Source organism: Symsagittifera roscoffensis, chromosome 2 (assembly GCF_963678635.1).
Source record: "Symsagittifera roscoffensis chromosome 2, txSymRosc1.1, whole genome shotgun sequence".
Taxonomy (NCBI): Eukaryota; Metazoa; Xenacoelomorpha; order Acoela; family Convolutidae; genus Symsagittifera; species Symsagittifera roscoffensis.
Window position 1 is genome coordinate 47877525 of NC_087063.1, and position 16395 is coordinate 47893919.

Sequence of the window (16395 nt, forward strand, 5' to 3'; positions counted from 1 at the left end):
AATATTATTAGTTTTTCAAAGCTAAAAAATGAGTTTCTCGACTTTATAGGATGGCTCTATTACATCTTTGAAGGATTTTTGAAAGTGAATTTCAAAAACCTCTTTATAATTAATTAATTTTAATTTTTCAAAAATTTAATAAATCTTTCTTCTCTTTTCTTAAATTCATGCTGACACTCTTGAACAATTAGTTCAATTTTAACCAATCAGAAACTATCTATACATCACCCCATTCTAACACCACTTCTTTAGCCGACACTTTGCAGACTTCAAACATATATGAAACTATAACTTGAAGAAATCCAGGTCAAAAACTAGCAACAAGCTCATACTTGACAACCAAAAAAAACTAAAATCTGAATATTACAGCCCTCTCCTATCGACTAGTACAAAGACGAACAGTATTGTCCCATTTTACATTCCAAACTCCCCTCAAGGAAAAATTTTAATTTAGCCTTAAGTAAAAGTAGAACATGATCAATTAGGCTAAAGTACGAATAACTCCTGAGAACCCCCGATCATTCAATAAACAAAAATAAAATTAGAAAGCTCATTCTTAGACCCTCAGACTTCCCCCCCCCCCACCAAAAATTGCCTATATTCAATCCACTTGTCAAAAACCAATAAACAACCCGATCACACTCGAATTTAGCCTCGAAAAAGAAAATATATTTCGGCGAGAACGAATCTTTCTCAAATGTTTCTTTCTCGCTCAGATCAATTCCTCAAAATTATGATCTCAAAAGTTTTTTCACCTCTATCAATCTTTTTTTCAAATTAGTATATTGTTTTATCATAGACATCTTTGAAATATTTCTTTTTCTCTTCATATTTTTTTGCGGTTTTTCCATAATTTTTCTCTCACCACAAAAAGCCTATCTCAACTTCGCAAAAACTCTTGACCACCTCCTCAGGTGCGATAGACATTTAATTAACAAGAAAGGCGTCTTTCTTAATATAGTAATAATTTTCACGTTTTAGTCTCCCTAATTTTGACAATATGCAAATGCATAAAAAAGCAAAAAATAACTTTTGCACTAGCAACAAAATTTCTAATCAATTTCATAGAAGAATATTATAATCAACAAAATTTTCCTCATAAGTAAAACCTAAACAAATTTTCAAAACTGCTAATCAACAACCAAAATATTAGCCCCGGCGACTACGACATAGTCAGATAAATCACCCTCCACAATCATCAACACGTATTTCATTTCAAGAGAACCAGTATATTTTCGGAGAAAGGCGCGCATTATTATCAGAACCTTTGACACCCGTAGTTTGCCTCGAACCTCTAAGCGAACCACAAAAAGAACCAACAACAATATATACCCCCTATCCAACCAAAAAATATTCGAACAAAACACCCTAGTCAAACCAAAACCAAACAAGTACAATAGATGGACAAATCATAGATCCAAGACGAAACAGAAATTTTACAACTCTCAGAGTTCATTTTAATATACCCTCATTACCAACCCCTAACACTTTGGATCTTTCCAGTAAAACTATTGAAAGTACTCCTCCACCATTATAAAAAGTTCACAACAAAACACTCCGAACATACCTCGGATTACTGAGGATTAACCCCCACATCCAAACAAGTTCGTGAAAATCCCTTTAACCCCATTGGATGACACAAGCTTTCACTCAAGGTAAACCAAACTCGGTAAACGACCCTTTAGATATCTCATCGGATGCAACTTTGTCCTTACCAGAAACCTTATGTTTACCTTCAACCCCTTCGTCAAAAAGTCAAATCCCAACAACAACAGTTCCGCTAATTTTTCCTGCAAATTTGAATGATAGCTATAGAGAACATTTAACCAATAATATACCCCTACGATTAGACTGGAATACATTCCTAGCACCCCTCCCTTATTTGGTCAACATCTTGAAGGCAACAGACTACATAATTGGGCACTCAACAGATTACAATACAGACACGTTATTCACAAAGAAATACAGGAATACAAAATACAAATCCTTACGCAAGACAATTTAACGGTTAAATTTGAAATAACAGTAAATTAAAAAAATTTTGTACATCACCCCCTCACCCTAGCTTCACCTAATATAACAGCTCAATCATTACCTCCCTTATTTGTCAGAACAGAAATTATCTATAAAAACGACAGATATACAAAAAAGACACTTGGAACCATCACATTCTATGACCCACCCATTTTCGGGACCACCTTACACATGTATCTTCTCATAACCTTTTTTTTCTCCAAACCAACTCTCCTTTTTTAGAACCAATATCCCATGAAAACCCTTTCCCTCGAGCAGGACCACAGGATTTATTAGTCACACACTATGATTGTGAAGAAAATGAACAAAAAAACACTAGATAAACACGCCATAAATCAAGTAACTCAATGCGAATCCGAACCACAAGAATTAGAAACAACGAATATAGTAGCGACACTTTATACAAAAGCCCGAGCTACAACCTTAAAACCTTAATAGGATATAAATTCATAGCAATATTTTCAGAAAAAAAGTACATTGGTTCCAAGTCCCAAATGGAAACATAAATAGACTCGATCACAAAACTTTTTATCAAAGCAATTAGGAAAGCATTTTACCTCTTTATTCTGAAGATTGTTAATTTCAATGATTAAAATTAACAAAAAATAAATGCACAAACCAAAAATTGGTTAATTTTTTAATTTTTCCCAGACTCTGCACATCAGGCAGAACTTGAAAGATGCCAAGGTCATTTAAAAACAGACTATAAATATCCAGTCCACGGCCTACATTGAGGATTAACTTATGATCTCCATTTTGAAAAAGGGATACCACACATTGGAATAAACACATCTTATAATCGTAAAGCAGACCCAAAAAACAAAAAATATCAAGAAATAATGTTTTTTAGATTGGAAACTCCAGCCAGAAAAAGTACAAATAGCCTGAGATTTGAAAGACGACACAACAATTTATCAAGGAATACGCTCACTTTGCAAAATGACCATGGTTATTGTGAACCAACAACAAGAACACAAGCAACTATTGTTTGGTTCCCCGTAGACAAATCTACCACCTTTCAAGTTGCAGGAATTCACGCAAGAATGATAAAATTTCATTAGAAGTACTTTTTTGAATCAATCCCTTATGATAAAGTAAACCCTGATAAAATAGTCTTAACAATATCGACAGAATAAAAAAAATTGACACGTTTTCAAATTTACCCCGAAACAGAACTCGCTTGCAAATATAAATTTCCACTTTATGAAACACAATATTCAGAAACTCTTATCAAATACGAAAAAAATTTCGACATGAAAACAGGAAAATTAATAAGTAAACCATATTTAACGTATCACAATAAAAATGAGAAACCTCATACATCCCAGTAGCATTTTTGAAAAACACAGGAAATAAGGGTGGAAAACTTTGCCCACAAGACAAAGGCAGTACTCGTTTACAAGAACTATCACTCATGAACAATACTGTTTTTGGTGCAATTCACTATGACATCCACTTAGACTTGAAATTTGATTACACAATAGGCAGAGTGTTTCAAGAAATGTCACTATCAGAATTAAAAACGCTTCATCTCTTAGGTGAACTTGAACGAACACAAATTTTACAGTCACTTGCATTTGCAGTATTAAAAACACCTTACGCAGGATACTTATTATCAGGCAGCAGATCAAATTTTAAAGAAAATGAAAGGTATACTTTATAGTATCACACATGTACGAATAAAGTATCACCATTATATGTTTTTGAAGATAAAAGATGTTAAAAAGAATCCCTATATTCTGCAAAAAAAAAAGTACTTTTTGTAGAAACCCTTTCTCGAAGAAAACGTTTTTGGATACAGCCGTACCATGTGGATCTGAGAATAGCCACAATAATGTACAGCTAAACCCAGATGAAAATAAGTACTATCTTCTTACACCATAGCCTAAACTTATGCCAACATTAAAGAAATTTTCACCAGAAAGAATGAAAGCTATTGCTAGAAACCCAAATATAGATTTACAATCAATAGATATATACTCCAGATCTGCTATTCAACATCATATTCGCGCACAACAATTTAAATAAATCGTTACAAAAATGGGAACAATTCAAAGACAATCCACAGATCAAAACCCAAGAAAACTTTCAGAAACTGCAGGATTCTCAGACTTCTATGCACAAGACTACAGTGGATATTCCAAAGATATAAAAGATTACATCTAATTAAACGGTGAAAAATACCGTCCACAAGATATTTCACCTAACAATATTATTAGTTTTGTAAATCTAAAAAATGATTTTTTCGCCTTTCTAGGATGGCTCTATTACATCTTTGAAGGATTATTTGCAATGTTTATTTTTTTTGAACTTCTCTTCTCATTATTGGAAGGAATCTATAACACATGCGCAATACACCCACGCAAGTTAATCGCAGAAGTTTTTGGAATTTTTTCTACCTCAATTAACAAAATTCTTCTACACGCTCAAACAAGTGATCACAACAAAAAACTATTAACCACACCAAATGCATATGATAATTCACAAGACATACAACACCTAATGCACCACAATTACTCAATTTACGTAAAAACCATCCGTTATCTTTAGTATCACGAAACTGTGGAAATTGAGCAATAACAGAGCACATCTATACAAGTACATAGCTACCCACAAAGTCCATTTAATATATAGTAGCCCATCAAATGAATACGGAAGACCTATACAAATAAACAGCAGAACACACACACACAACTAATTTCCGTTCTCAGAACAACATTTTTTTAGCCTACGATGAGCCGCCAGATTGGATCCCTCAACCGTTCCCTTTCTTACCCATCCCATCTCCAACGTCACTCTCCTAACATACCAATCTCTGATCTCACTCCCTCTCACCTACCATCACACATTAATAACTCACCACGCATGGATTCAGATGATAACTCCACAAACACAACTTTTCTCACCATTCACAATTTAACAATTTCGATATCGAAACTCCAGATGAATTCCATAATTCCGAGCCCAGCCCGTCCACTTTCTCGCAACCCCCCTTCCGTCCACTCCACAACTCTAACTCCCGATGAACCTTCCCGGCTCTTTCTTCCCACACCGACGCAGCCCCAATTCTCTCCCCAATGACCAGCGACCAACCGACCCCCCTAGCCCCGTCAATTTGGAACTAGAAAACGAACTTTCATCACCTTACAACAACAGCTTCAAAACCCTAACACAATAACAATTCATCTTTTATCGCAATCCATTAACTCCTCCGAGTCCTCCTACTTAGCATCCCCAATTGATGAAACCCGAGCCAACTGAGTGTTTAAACGAAAAGATCCCAATACCCCAATGCTTCTCAGACCCCGAACTCCTCGAATGTTTTCCGTTCACCCACTCAACACTAACACTCAAGAGTTTTTACAAATGTGCTTTCCATACTTTCTAAAAAATATACTTACTACCAAACCACTAACAACGATCAACGATTTTACGTTGACGAATATGCCCTATTTCCCACACTCTCATGGACATCATATTACCATCTCACTAACCCATTATCACTTTCATTATATAAGAACCAAGAAAATAATTAATTATGTCAAACTCGACTACATCATCTAACCACAGCACTTCATGAAAAACAATTCACAACCACCGGACTAACGCAAACATTTTAGGTTTGTTGCACAGAAAGCAAACCGATTTTCAATTAACCACTATGATCACGCTATTCCACGTTATTTGGAAGTTACCTTTTTAGAAGACGAGAAAAAATATTAATCCTCAACTAACTGAAGACTTTTTCATAAAATAACAGTATGTATGTGTTATTAACTGCATGAATAAAAATATGATAATATTATCTCCACAGCACTTCGCGACACCAAAGCCCACGATTCGTATTATAATAAGTTTAATCATTTATCACTAACTTTCAATTTCCTCACACCAAAAGAGCGTGACTTACACTGCTCACATCAAGTAATGTTAAGCACTAAACAAATTCACACATGCGCGTATTATAAATTTATTCACCACCACTATACAACTAATACACTATCACGAAACCCACAACACCGATTCATTTTATCAACTCTAAATATCCTTCACCATTCTTCCTAAACTTCACATACTGTATAAAATACACTAATATGCAAGGCATCATCGAAAGTTACGACCACATAAGTCAAATGTAATTATTCTGCTCACTAAACAGAACTTTTAAAGTCGAAGCATCTCGCCCACTGATTGTCTCCCACGAATATATACAGCCCTTTGAAGTCCCAGTCATAGAACATATCAATTATATCCACTAAGTATAACCATAACTTTCATAACTTATTTCAAAACACACCGCATGAATTCTCACTGAGGACTGAAGAGCACACGATCATCAGAGGACTCGAGTTTTTATGGCCTCTCCTTCAAACTAAATACGTCATCCGCTTGCTTGCTAAACTCCTCGCATCATCGGACACAATTCAAAATGTTTTCCAAAATGGATTTTTGCCGACGATGACCTTTAGTAAAAATAATTAAGAGTTTTTAACTAACAAGTTTCAAACACAACTAACCATTATTTATAAATGTCTCACGTTTTTTTTCAGATTTTACCACTCAATAATCTAAAAAGAAATAAAATGAATTGTAAACTCTTTTCTATAAACTGTTAAACCCATTTTAACAATGGCAGTATATAATTGAAGCAGTAAAATTTACCTTTTAAAAGCGCTAAATGCATAAATTTAATCTTCTAAATTAGTAAAATTTCACTTCAAGACAGCAGTAATTTCAAAAATTTCAACCTCCATAGCAGTAAAATTGTTATTTCAATGTAGTAAATTCCTAATAAATAGCAAATAAATAAAGAGTAGTAACTTTTTGAAAATACGTTTCTTTTACAAATTTGAATTGTTCACTTGCCCATAAATCACACACTCTTTCCACAATCGCACAGCTCGCTCACGAAGAATTGGTTGAATAATGAATTTCAAGTTTAAACTTTCACTAATAACAACATTTACTTGTTTTCACACGTTTGAAACTTTCCTTTATCCCGGTTCGAAGAAATTATATAGTAAGCCGAACTAACCAACGCAGCTTACTAGCGGCACAAAACATCAAACTAATAGCATGACTTAGAAAAAAAATCCCACTGTAACCAAACCACATTAAAACCAGATTAAAACTGGATAATTTATTCTACTGAAAACCACTTTCAAGTTTTACCAAAACAAAATAAAACACAAAAAAATCGAAAGACAAACCCAAACCAAAAGATTCTATTTTTGAGAAAAGGACACAACCAAAACAAAAAAAGAGAAAAACAAGTAACAAAAATGAAACAAAAGGTTGCACAAATAAAGAGACTCTGCAAAAAGAGACCATAAAAATATAGCCCACTCCTGGCCTCACCAACCAGAAGGACGTCCTGAGCATGCTCTATAGCCGGCCTAACCCACCGCACTACAACCACATTTTGTGACCTACACTCTATTTTTGCCAAGAGCTGCTCTAGTGTGAGCGACTTTTAAAAAATAACCAAACTAAAATAAAAACGCTTTTGCGATAACAATTAAGAATAAATCATAGCTAAAACTTAACTAACAAGAAGTAATTATATATGTAAACCATAAATGCAGTATTTAAAGATTTCTTAGAGCCCATAAAACGAGCAGCAAAGGAGATGACAACCCAACTACATTCAAACTCTGAAATGGCAAACCAATTCGATTTTCTGCCAAAAGTCATCACCCTCAAAGGATTTCAAGTATGGACTCAACATCGCAGCATAGGAAAACCATTGAACCAGACCAATGGCCATCTCGATGTTGACTACACGTATCGCTCGTAGTCACTTGGCACTTCACACGGAAAAGTCAAACTTCACCATGTCTCCAAGAAGTCAACGCTCGATATTTCTAAAAGAAACTACATCACCCGTCCATTACAACAATAAACAATTAAAAACTTAAAACACTCTAAACCCCGGATGGTTGGAACCAGTTCTAAACTAGTATTTATAAACCAATTATATTTTTGATAATTCATCACTATAAAATATTACTAACTAACCAATGATGTTCCATCTCTAACCTTGACACTTAGTTATAAGTGGTGAAACTACTTGTAATTTTAGGAGCAGAACAATTTGAAAAAAACTTTGATTACAGTTGTTCTCCTTCTGGATAAACTGCAAGGAACTAACTCGCATAAACCAGTATACACTAGATCTATTGAGACTAGGATATATAAGAGTGAGATTAAGATCGGTTTTAGACTAAGAATTTGCACGAATCCATCCGGCCGAAAATAAGATAGCGTGACGAGCAGACGGTCTACCTTATCTGAAATTACTCTATGAGTATAACCAATAGGTCATAACTCATTTGAAAGTCGAAACATGGAAAACTTAAGGATGCGTTTTTCTGAGAACTCGAAATGGTAGCTCCTACGTAATCACTTTATTATACTTTTTGGTCATCACTGAGGGCTGCATTTTGGGCGATTCGCGTTTAATGTTACAAAAGGATCAAACATTTCAGTAATGAGTGGCAATCGATTTTGTTTTATGTTCAGTGTTCATGTACCAATTTTTAAAATTTAAACTAGAGTAGTTACCAAGGTCACAAGTCACCCCATCCCATCCAGGCAGACATCGGCATGAGCCAGAAATGCAGAACCCATTAGAGCCACAGTCATTTAAGCTTTGATCACACACGAAAGAGAGCGACCGTGTGATCAAGTTGAGAAAAACTACGAAAAAGTTGAAATAAGAACTAAGCATGGAGTTAATTTAGAATGGAAACGTTTTTGTGGAAAATATTGCACGTATTTATGAAAAACTATAGATGAATAATTCAGCCGGATAATGGAAAGTAGAAGCACACCTGTTCGAAAGAATAAAGCTGAAAACAAATTTGATCGACTGACGAGAGAGATGCTGCAAAACCCATAGAGTAACAGGACTACTCGTACCAGGGCTAAGCCTTTAATGATTCGACTGCCCTCAACATCAATTTATTCAGGCGCACTATCTTTTGTGCTAATAACGCGTAATCGGAGATTTAATCCGTCTGAGAAATATTTCTAAAATGAATTGACCCGCATTGGAGTTTCATGAATAAAGTCGATAATAATTGAGTTTCCTTGTCAGTGTCCACAAAGTGAAAACAAATCAATAAAAATGGATTATAATATTACTATTTTTCCAAGCTACAAAATCCTTTTTTCATCCAATATAATCGATTTTTTTTCCATTTTTTTCACAATGAAACTAAATTATAATCGATTTTTTTCCACTTTACTGAGATGCGAAATTCAATTCACATTAAGTCTTTTCTATTTTTTCAACTAAAGTTGGTTACGTTGGTTATTTGTTGTTCAATTCATTTTTTTGTGCCTAACTTTAAAATTTTGTTACTTTTTCATGTTACTCAAAAAGGAATTTTGTTCCTTTCAACAATTTTGTTAAATTATTAGACACTTTGGGGCGGGGGGGGTGTAAAGTTGGATGTGGACTAATGCCCCTTCCATTACCCGTCCCCCTAGCGTTTGCAACAACTCCATTTACAACAACCCCCCTCCCCGGGGGGTTCAGTGGGAGGGGGGTTCAGGTTGTGGAGAGAGTTGAGCTCAGGTAGGGGTGATCAGGGGGGGGGGGGGGGGGTTGTTCAGGTGGCGGGTTCAGGGGAGCAAGGGGGCAAACGTTAGGGGGGTGAGCTTAACGGAATCTTTTTGCAGTGTGAGTTTAGGTTTAGAAATGGACTACGTTCGCTTTGCAAAGTTTCCGAAATTTTGCACGACGCACGAAACAAAAAAAAGTGGAAAAAACTCAACTTTGTTGTGACTTAATACTTATTAAAAAATCCACTATAATGGATTCCAAATGAATTATATTGCATTTTGTTTTGGCGATTCCAATTTTGTTGTCTGAACGTAGCATGGAATCGATTATATTTACAACATTTTAGACCTCAAAAATCCATTATAGCCGATTTGTTTTCACTTTTCTTAAATGCGGGAAAAGAATCCAAATACTGTCCAAGAGAAGCAGAGTCCATAATTGATATCTAAAACGCTTGATTTTTTTTGTCTTAAGGGGGGCTCAGAAACAGTTTGTAATGCTAACTATCGCTGTTTAAATTGAATCGCGAAGACTCCCTTATATCCTTGCTAACTTTCAGAAGTTTGTCAGAGTCCTAAATGATGAATACTTTATACATTTAGTAGACGTCAGGGCATACATTTTGCAAATTTGTTGCAAAATTTACAAAATTGCTGCAAAAATAATTGAATTTAGTTCAAAAAAGAAAAAATGGATTATACACGATTATAATGGACTACAATGTTTTTTTTTATTTCAAAAACAATCGATTTTAATTGATTATTTTGGCAAAATTAGTCGATTTCCGAATTTAATTTATTAATGGCTTATAATGGTTTTTTTTTTGTCTCGGGAACCCATTATAATGATTAGAATCCATGAACGCTCGGTGTGGGTATCCGATTACTTTTGATTCAGTTTTTGAACTGAGACAAACAGTTTGGTTTTTAGTTGGAACAAAAAACGGCAAAAAAATTATCGGAAAAAGTACGGCAAAGTTTTGAAAGGCAAAGAAAGTCGGATTAATTTTTTAAGGTATTAAAATAAATGAATACTTTACTAAAAGTAATTTTTAACATTTGAACTCAAATTAGTGGTTGCACGGAATCTGATGCAAGCTTTTTTGTTGTTCTGATTCTCGAAAAAAGGAATAGATTAATTTTTCTAGAAGGAATTTTTTTCCAGCCAAATTTCTTTTTCCAAATAAATTTTTTGGCAAACATTTAAAAAGAAGGCATTGATGTGCACTGCTCAAAAAAAGATGTTTTTTTTTCATGTTTGCAAAGTGACAATGGTTTGAGTTTGGTATAACTAAATTGTGTATCAAACTTCGCCCAGCACTGATAAACACACAGTTTCGCTTAAATTTGAAAAATTTTTGGTCGGTAATAAATCGCGGATTACATTTTTTTAGAAACTAAGTGTATCGCAATTCAAATCGTTAAATCTCAAGTCGTCAAACAGCTCGTGGTTTCAAAACGTGCTCGAGTTTAAAAAGTCCAAATTTTTCTGAAGAAACAAACACCTCAAGCAAAAATACCGGGTAATTCTCTTCGAAAGTCGAAACGAAAACTCAATTTGATGCTCATGTGTGTAAAGAATTTTAATAACTTTTGTTGAAAATTGTTTCATTTTCTCGTAGAAACCTCTACATTCTAACCCGAACTATGCTATTTTATATCGTTTTTCAGGTGAAATCCATCATAGGCGAAGAACCGAATGGGCGAAATTAAAAATCGGCCAATCAGTTTTTATTATTCTAAAATTTGCAAAGAAAGGATGAAAATATCACATAAAGTTAACGTTTCCAGGGACATACAATTAGCCGAGTATAAAAACGGATGAATTATGCAAATTTTAAAATTGTCACTTGCAGCCGATTTCAAGAGTTTGGTCATAAAGCAAGCTAAATTTTTGCTTGATTTAATTTCTTTTAATTGAACGACAATTCATTTAATTTAATAATTAACTTTCGACAGTTTTTGGTTTTTGGAGTATTTTGCCCATTCAGTCCTTCGGCTATGATGATAGCTACCGTTTTTTTATTTGTCCTTCATTCAGTGCTGTCTTCAAAAAATCTGGAGACAATCAAAATCCAAAAAATTTAAACTCATTATAGATTTTCTGTTCTTGCTAGTTCTTGCTAGTCTGTTCACTCTGAAATTCGAATGAGAAAATTTATTTGTAATTATAATTGCTGCTCGTAACTGAATATTTTTTATTTAACCTTCTTATTTTTTAGGATTCCCCGGAGAATAAATGAATCTTTCAAGTATCTTTGCGAATTGAAAATTGAACAATTTTATTGGAAAAAATCGAAATTAAACCTCACCTTTCTGAGATAGCGTCGATTGATATCAGTTTTGGCACAGTGCATTTGAATAAAAATTAATCTAGTTTCCCTGCATCTACTTGTAAGCAATGTACAACAAGACTGTTTGTATCAGAAGGAAACCAAGAATCTTCCAACTGCTATATATAGACTACATTCAAATTTTCGGGAAATCATGGTCTTTTTTGAAAAAAGCGGAGAAATGGAAATTTATTGCGCGCTTAAGTTTTCAATCTTTGCAAATTGGCCATTTTAAACCCTGATACTTTAACGACAATTGATTGATCGAGAGTAAATTTGAACTATGGACATTAGAACCTTTCAGAAGATATTTGAAAAATTCCGTCAAAAACGGGTAGTCGAAGTTGATTTGGAGAAAAAAAACACCCGAGCACAAATATCACGCGACTTTTTTAGAAAGTTGAAACAGATAAAAGACATTTTACCTTATATATCAACCAGCAAAAAGATTACAATATCTCCATCACCTCAAAAATTTGAAATATTTAAACAAAAAAAATAAAATGGTCTCTTGCGGTGTTAGAACTGTCTCTTACGGTCATTTGAATTTTAGCTCATTACTTCAAAACTTATCAAAGTGTATCACTGAACTACTAGAAACACTTTGTACAATTAAAAACAAACAGATAATTACTACCGGGTTTCACCACCAGTGTTATTATTTGGCTACTGATTGCTACTATAGATCTAGGGTATACTGGTTTATTGCGGCTGCTGAAGTTCTCTTGGAGAGACAACTAATTTCTAAGTTAAATTCCAATCTCTCTGGTGCTGAAATTACAAGTAATTTCAGCACTTACAAATAAGTGGGTTGTTAGTTAGATGGATTATGATTGGTTAATATTAAATACTTTACAGTGGTAAAATATCCAATTTATCCAATCATAAAATATAGTTTAGATCAGGTTCCACCCATCCGGGTTTTACAGAGTTTTTAGAATTAACTTTCTGCAATTCAAAGGATGGATGATGAACGTTGGTATTTGGCGAACATCATATTCTTGTCCGGTTCCTCTTGTTAAAGAAGTTCCAGGACGCTGGAGTTAGGAACATCAATCGTTGTGTCGTCTTGTGACAACGACTGGGTTCCCCAATGCAATCAATCTGATTTCAAAATGGTTTGCTATGACGGGTTTTTCTGTATTATTTTAGAGAACTTGTTTTGTGTTCAACCTCGTCTGGGAATGGCGTGGAGATCGTGTGTGGAAGGGATGCCTCGTAACTCGGATCTGCACGTATACTTGAACATCGAGGTGGTCATTGGTCTAGTTCAATGAATTCCTTTTCTGCGAAGTCAAGTCGTACTCTAAATCCTTTGAGTTGTGATTGTGGACGGCATATCGGTTGTGGTTAGCAATTCTTGTTCGAGTGTGATGGAATCCTTTTATCTTTGGATGTTCGTCTTTGTTGTTGTGTGTTGATCTATATACTGCAAGGTATAATTTACATTTTATAAAATTCTATTAGTTCGGTTTTTTAATCATGAATTTAGTTAGTTGTTTTCACAAAAGCATTTTGTTTTAGTTCGGTTATTTTGAAGAGTTACTCACCCTTGAGTACCTCTTATTAAAAATAGAAGTGTGGTCACAAAGCGTGGATGTAGCGCGGTGGGATAGGCCGGCTATAGAGCATGCTCAGGACGTCCTCTCTGGTGGGTTAGGCCAGGGGTGGGAGTATGATTTCATGCTATTTCTTTGAGAGGTCCTGTTATGTGATAACGTTTTATGTTGAGTTTATGTTGGTATTTGAAACATGGAAAGTTTGAAACATGTTATTATATGTTAGAGTTGTTGAGTGTGAAAACTTGAAACTGAAATTCATTATTTTAAACAATTCTTCGTGGGCGATCTGTGCGAGTTTGGATAGAATTCTTGTGCGAGTGAATGAAAATATCAAAAGGTTAGTACTGCATTTTCATTTTATCACTTTATTACATAGAATTTCAAATTTACTGCTTTTTTGGGAAAATTTAAAGTTATAAATTTTCATCGTAATTAAATTTACTGATTCATAAATTTACTGATTCATTTACTGAAACAATTTATGAATTAATTTACTACATTTGGTATGAATTTTATTACATTATTATGTGCAAAATATTAATGAAGTTTAGAAGAATTTTAGCAGGTTTACTTTTTTTTCCGTTTTTTTGCAGATGATCGTGGTATGAAGACTAGAAATGTAAAAGAAACATGAATAAAGAATGGTTAGTACTAATTTAAATTTATTAGTGAAGAATATTTTTTAAATTATACTTACCTGTTAATCGTCTGGGAAAAAGCCGTGGGGGAAGATGTCGTGTATCATGTCCGATGTTGTTAGTAATTTTGCTAGTATGCGAATGATGTTTTTAGTTTGGAGCAGTGGCCAAAGCAATTGAAGTGCTTTAATGGTTTTTAGTTCTTCGGTGCGTATTGCAAACTCATAAGGTGTGTTTTGAATGAGGCTATATACTTTGTGATTATATTTAGTTTTGTGAATGAATTCTAATATCGGGATTTCTATAGGCTGGATAAATTCATGTCGGATAAGGAAGGGTCTGGATTCTTCGGCGTTAAAGGTCTTCGTGATGGGACAAAATATATACATTTGTGTTACTGGGTCATAATTGCGGAGGATGCCGTGGAGGTTAGTATCCTTGATGCAATAAGTGAAATTAAGAAAAAATGGTGAAGTGTACTTCGAGTTGAGAAACTGAAAACGATGGTGTGGTTGTCTTGATGGAGTATGTAAATCAAAATGATTTTGTATGAAGCGATAGTATGTATATGTATGAGTCTGTTTAGTGCGTAACATAATGTCGTGTGAACAGTGCAAACCGCGTTCATGTGGTGCAAGGAAGTGAAAGGTTAGTGAAAATAACTGAAATTTGTCTTTGAAACTTTCGTGAGCTTGAATATCATTTAGTGCTTCAGAAATGATGTGATCATGTTTTCTATCAAAAATTTTAAGTGTGAATACATATGACGTTTTGATGAAAAATTTTTCTGTTAGTTGTGGGTTAGCGAAGCGGTCGTCATCTAGAATTTGGTCTTGATTAGTTCGGATGATATTATGGTCGTAATATTCTACTGTAAATTCGTTAGCTCGAGGTGCAGTGAATGTTTTTAGTAATTTTTTATATCCTACATAAGTAAATTGTCTAGATGTTAGTGTTGCGGTGAGTCTATATAGCATATTTTTATTCTTTTCTATGTCGTCATGAGTACTAGATAGTGGCAGGCAAAGGGGATTAGTAAAATGGTAATATGCTGTCCAGTGATATGTGGGCATTAAAACATGTTCATCTACAAAACTACGTGTGTCGTTAGTGTCGTTAGGTGTGTTTAATGTATATTGTGGGAATGAGGATCAGGTGATTGCTAGAAAATCTTTCGTGTTGGTGTGTTGTGGATGATTAATATATTCGCAGGTTGTTCCTGGTTTGGCCGGGAATGGATGGTTCGGGAATTTCTTTTTAAAAGTGCGATAAGCTCGGTTAGTGCTATTAGATGTTTCTGTGGATGTGGATGATTGTGCTAATGATGCAGTGCAAGCTGAGGAGGATGTAGAAGTAGGTGGGTTTGAGGTTTATATTGTGGATGAAATTTGATGTATGGTGAGGGTGTTAGGATGTACTAACTGTTGTTGTAGGGTGATAAAATTATCGAGTTCCTGGGAAATTTGGGGGGTATCTGAAGAATTATTAGATGATCGGTCGGAATGAAGTGGAGAGTAGGTTGGGGTTACTTGCGAAGCATAAGAAGGAGTGGAAACGGATGGGAGTGAATTATTTGGTGGGATTGGTTGAAAAGGGGGTTTTGAAAAAACTGAGGAGTTGGTTTGAAAATTATTGGATGGAGAAGGTTCGGAGTCTGCAAATTCGTCAGGGGTTTCTATATTAGAGTTATTAAGTTGTGAGATGGAGTATAAAACTGAAATATCTGAGTTAGTATCCGAATTCGTGCTTGATGATATTTTAATGGTTGGAAAATCGGGTGGTGGGAAAGCAAAAAGTGGGATTATTGGGATTGGAGTGTGGAGGTTGGTTGGGTGGGAATTTGAGCGGTGTAGGGATCCAAGTTTTCGGCTCATCGTGGGCTAAAAAAATGATTATTTTGAGACTGAAAAGCGGTGATATGGGGTTGTTCTATAATTTGTTCATATGTATTATCATCTTGTGAATGATGTGTCATTATATGTTGTATGGGACTTTGCGATATATTTGGTCTAAAATTTGGGTTATGTGTTATTGCTAGGTTTCGGAAATTACGTGGGACTAAGGATAATGGATGGTTATGTGGTAGGGGTGGCAACTGTGGTGCGGTAGGTGTTACTTCTATGTTATTATGTTCGTCGTCGTACGTGTTCTGTCTTGTCGCTATTTTTGTATTATATTCTTTTATTTGTGCGTCTAGAAGAATTTTGTTTATTGATGAAGAAAAAATTCCAAAAAATCCTGCAAATAGTATGCGTGCTG

General features: G+C 34.7%; 1 protein-coding gene across 1 annotated transcript in view; it reads right to left on the reverse strand.

Annotated features, from left to right (window-relative positions):
- Positions 1-8802, reverse strand: part of LOC134840567 (fibulin-1-like) — a 122543-nt gene extending 113741 nt beyond the window's left edge. The window contains exon 1 of the mRNA XM_063856476.1: positions 8599-8802. Within this exon, the coding sequence (XP_063712546.1) occupies positions 8599-8764 (166 nt within the window). The 5' untranslated portion in view covers positions 8765-8802. The remainder of the gene's footprint in view (positions 1-8598) is intronic.
- Positions 8803-16395: the final 7593 nt, after the last annotated feature.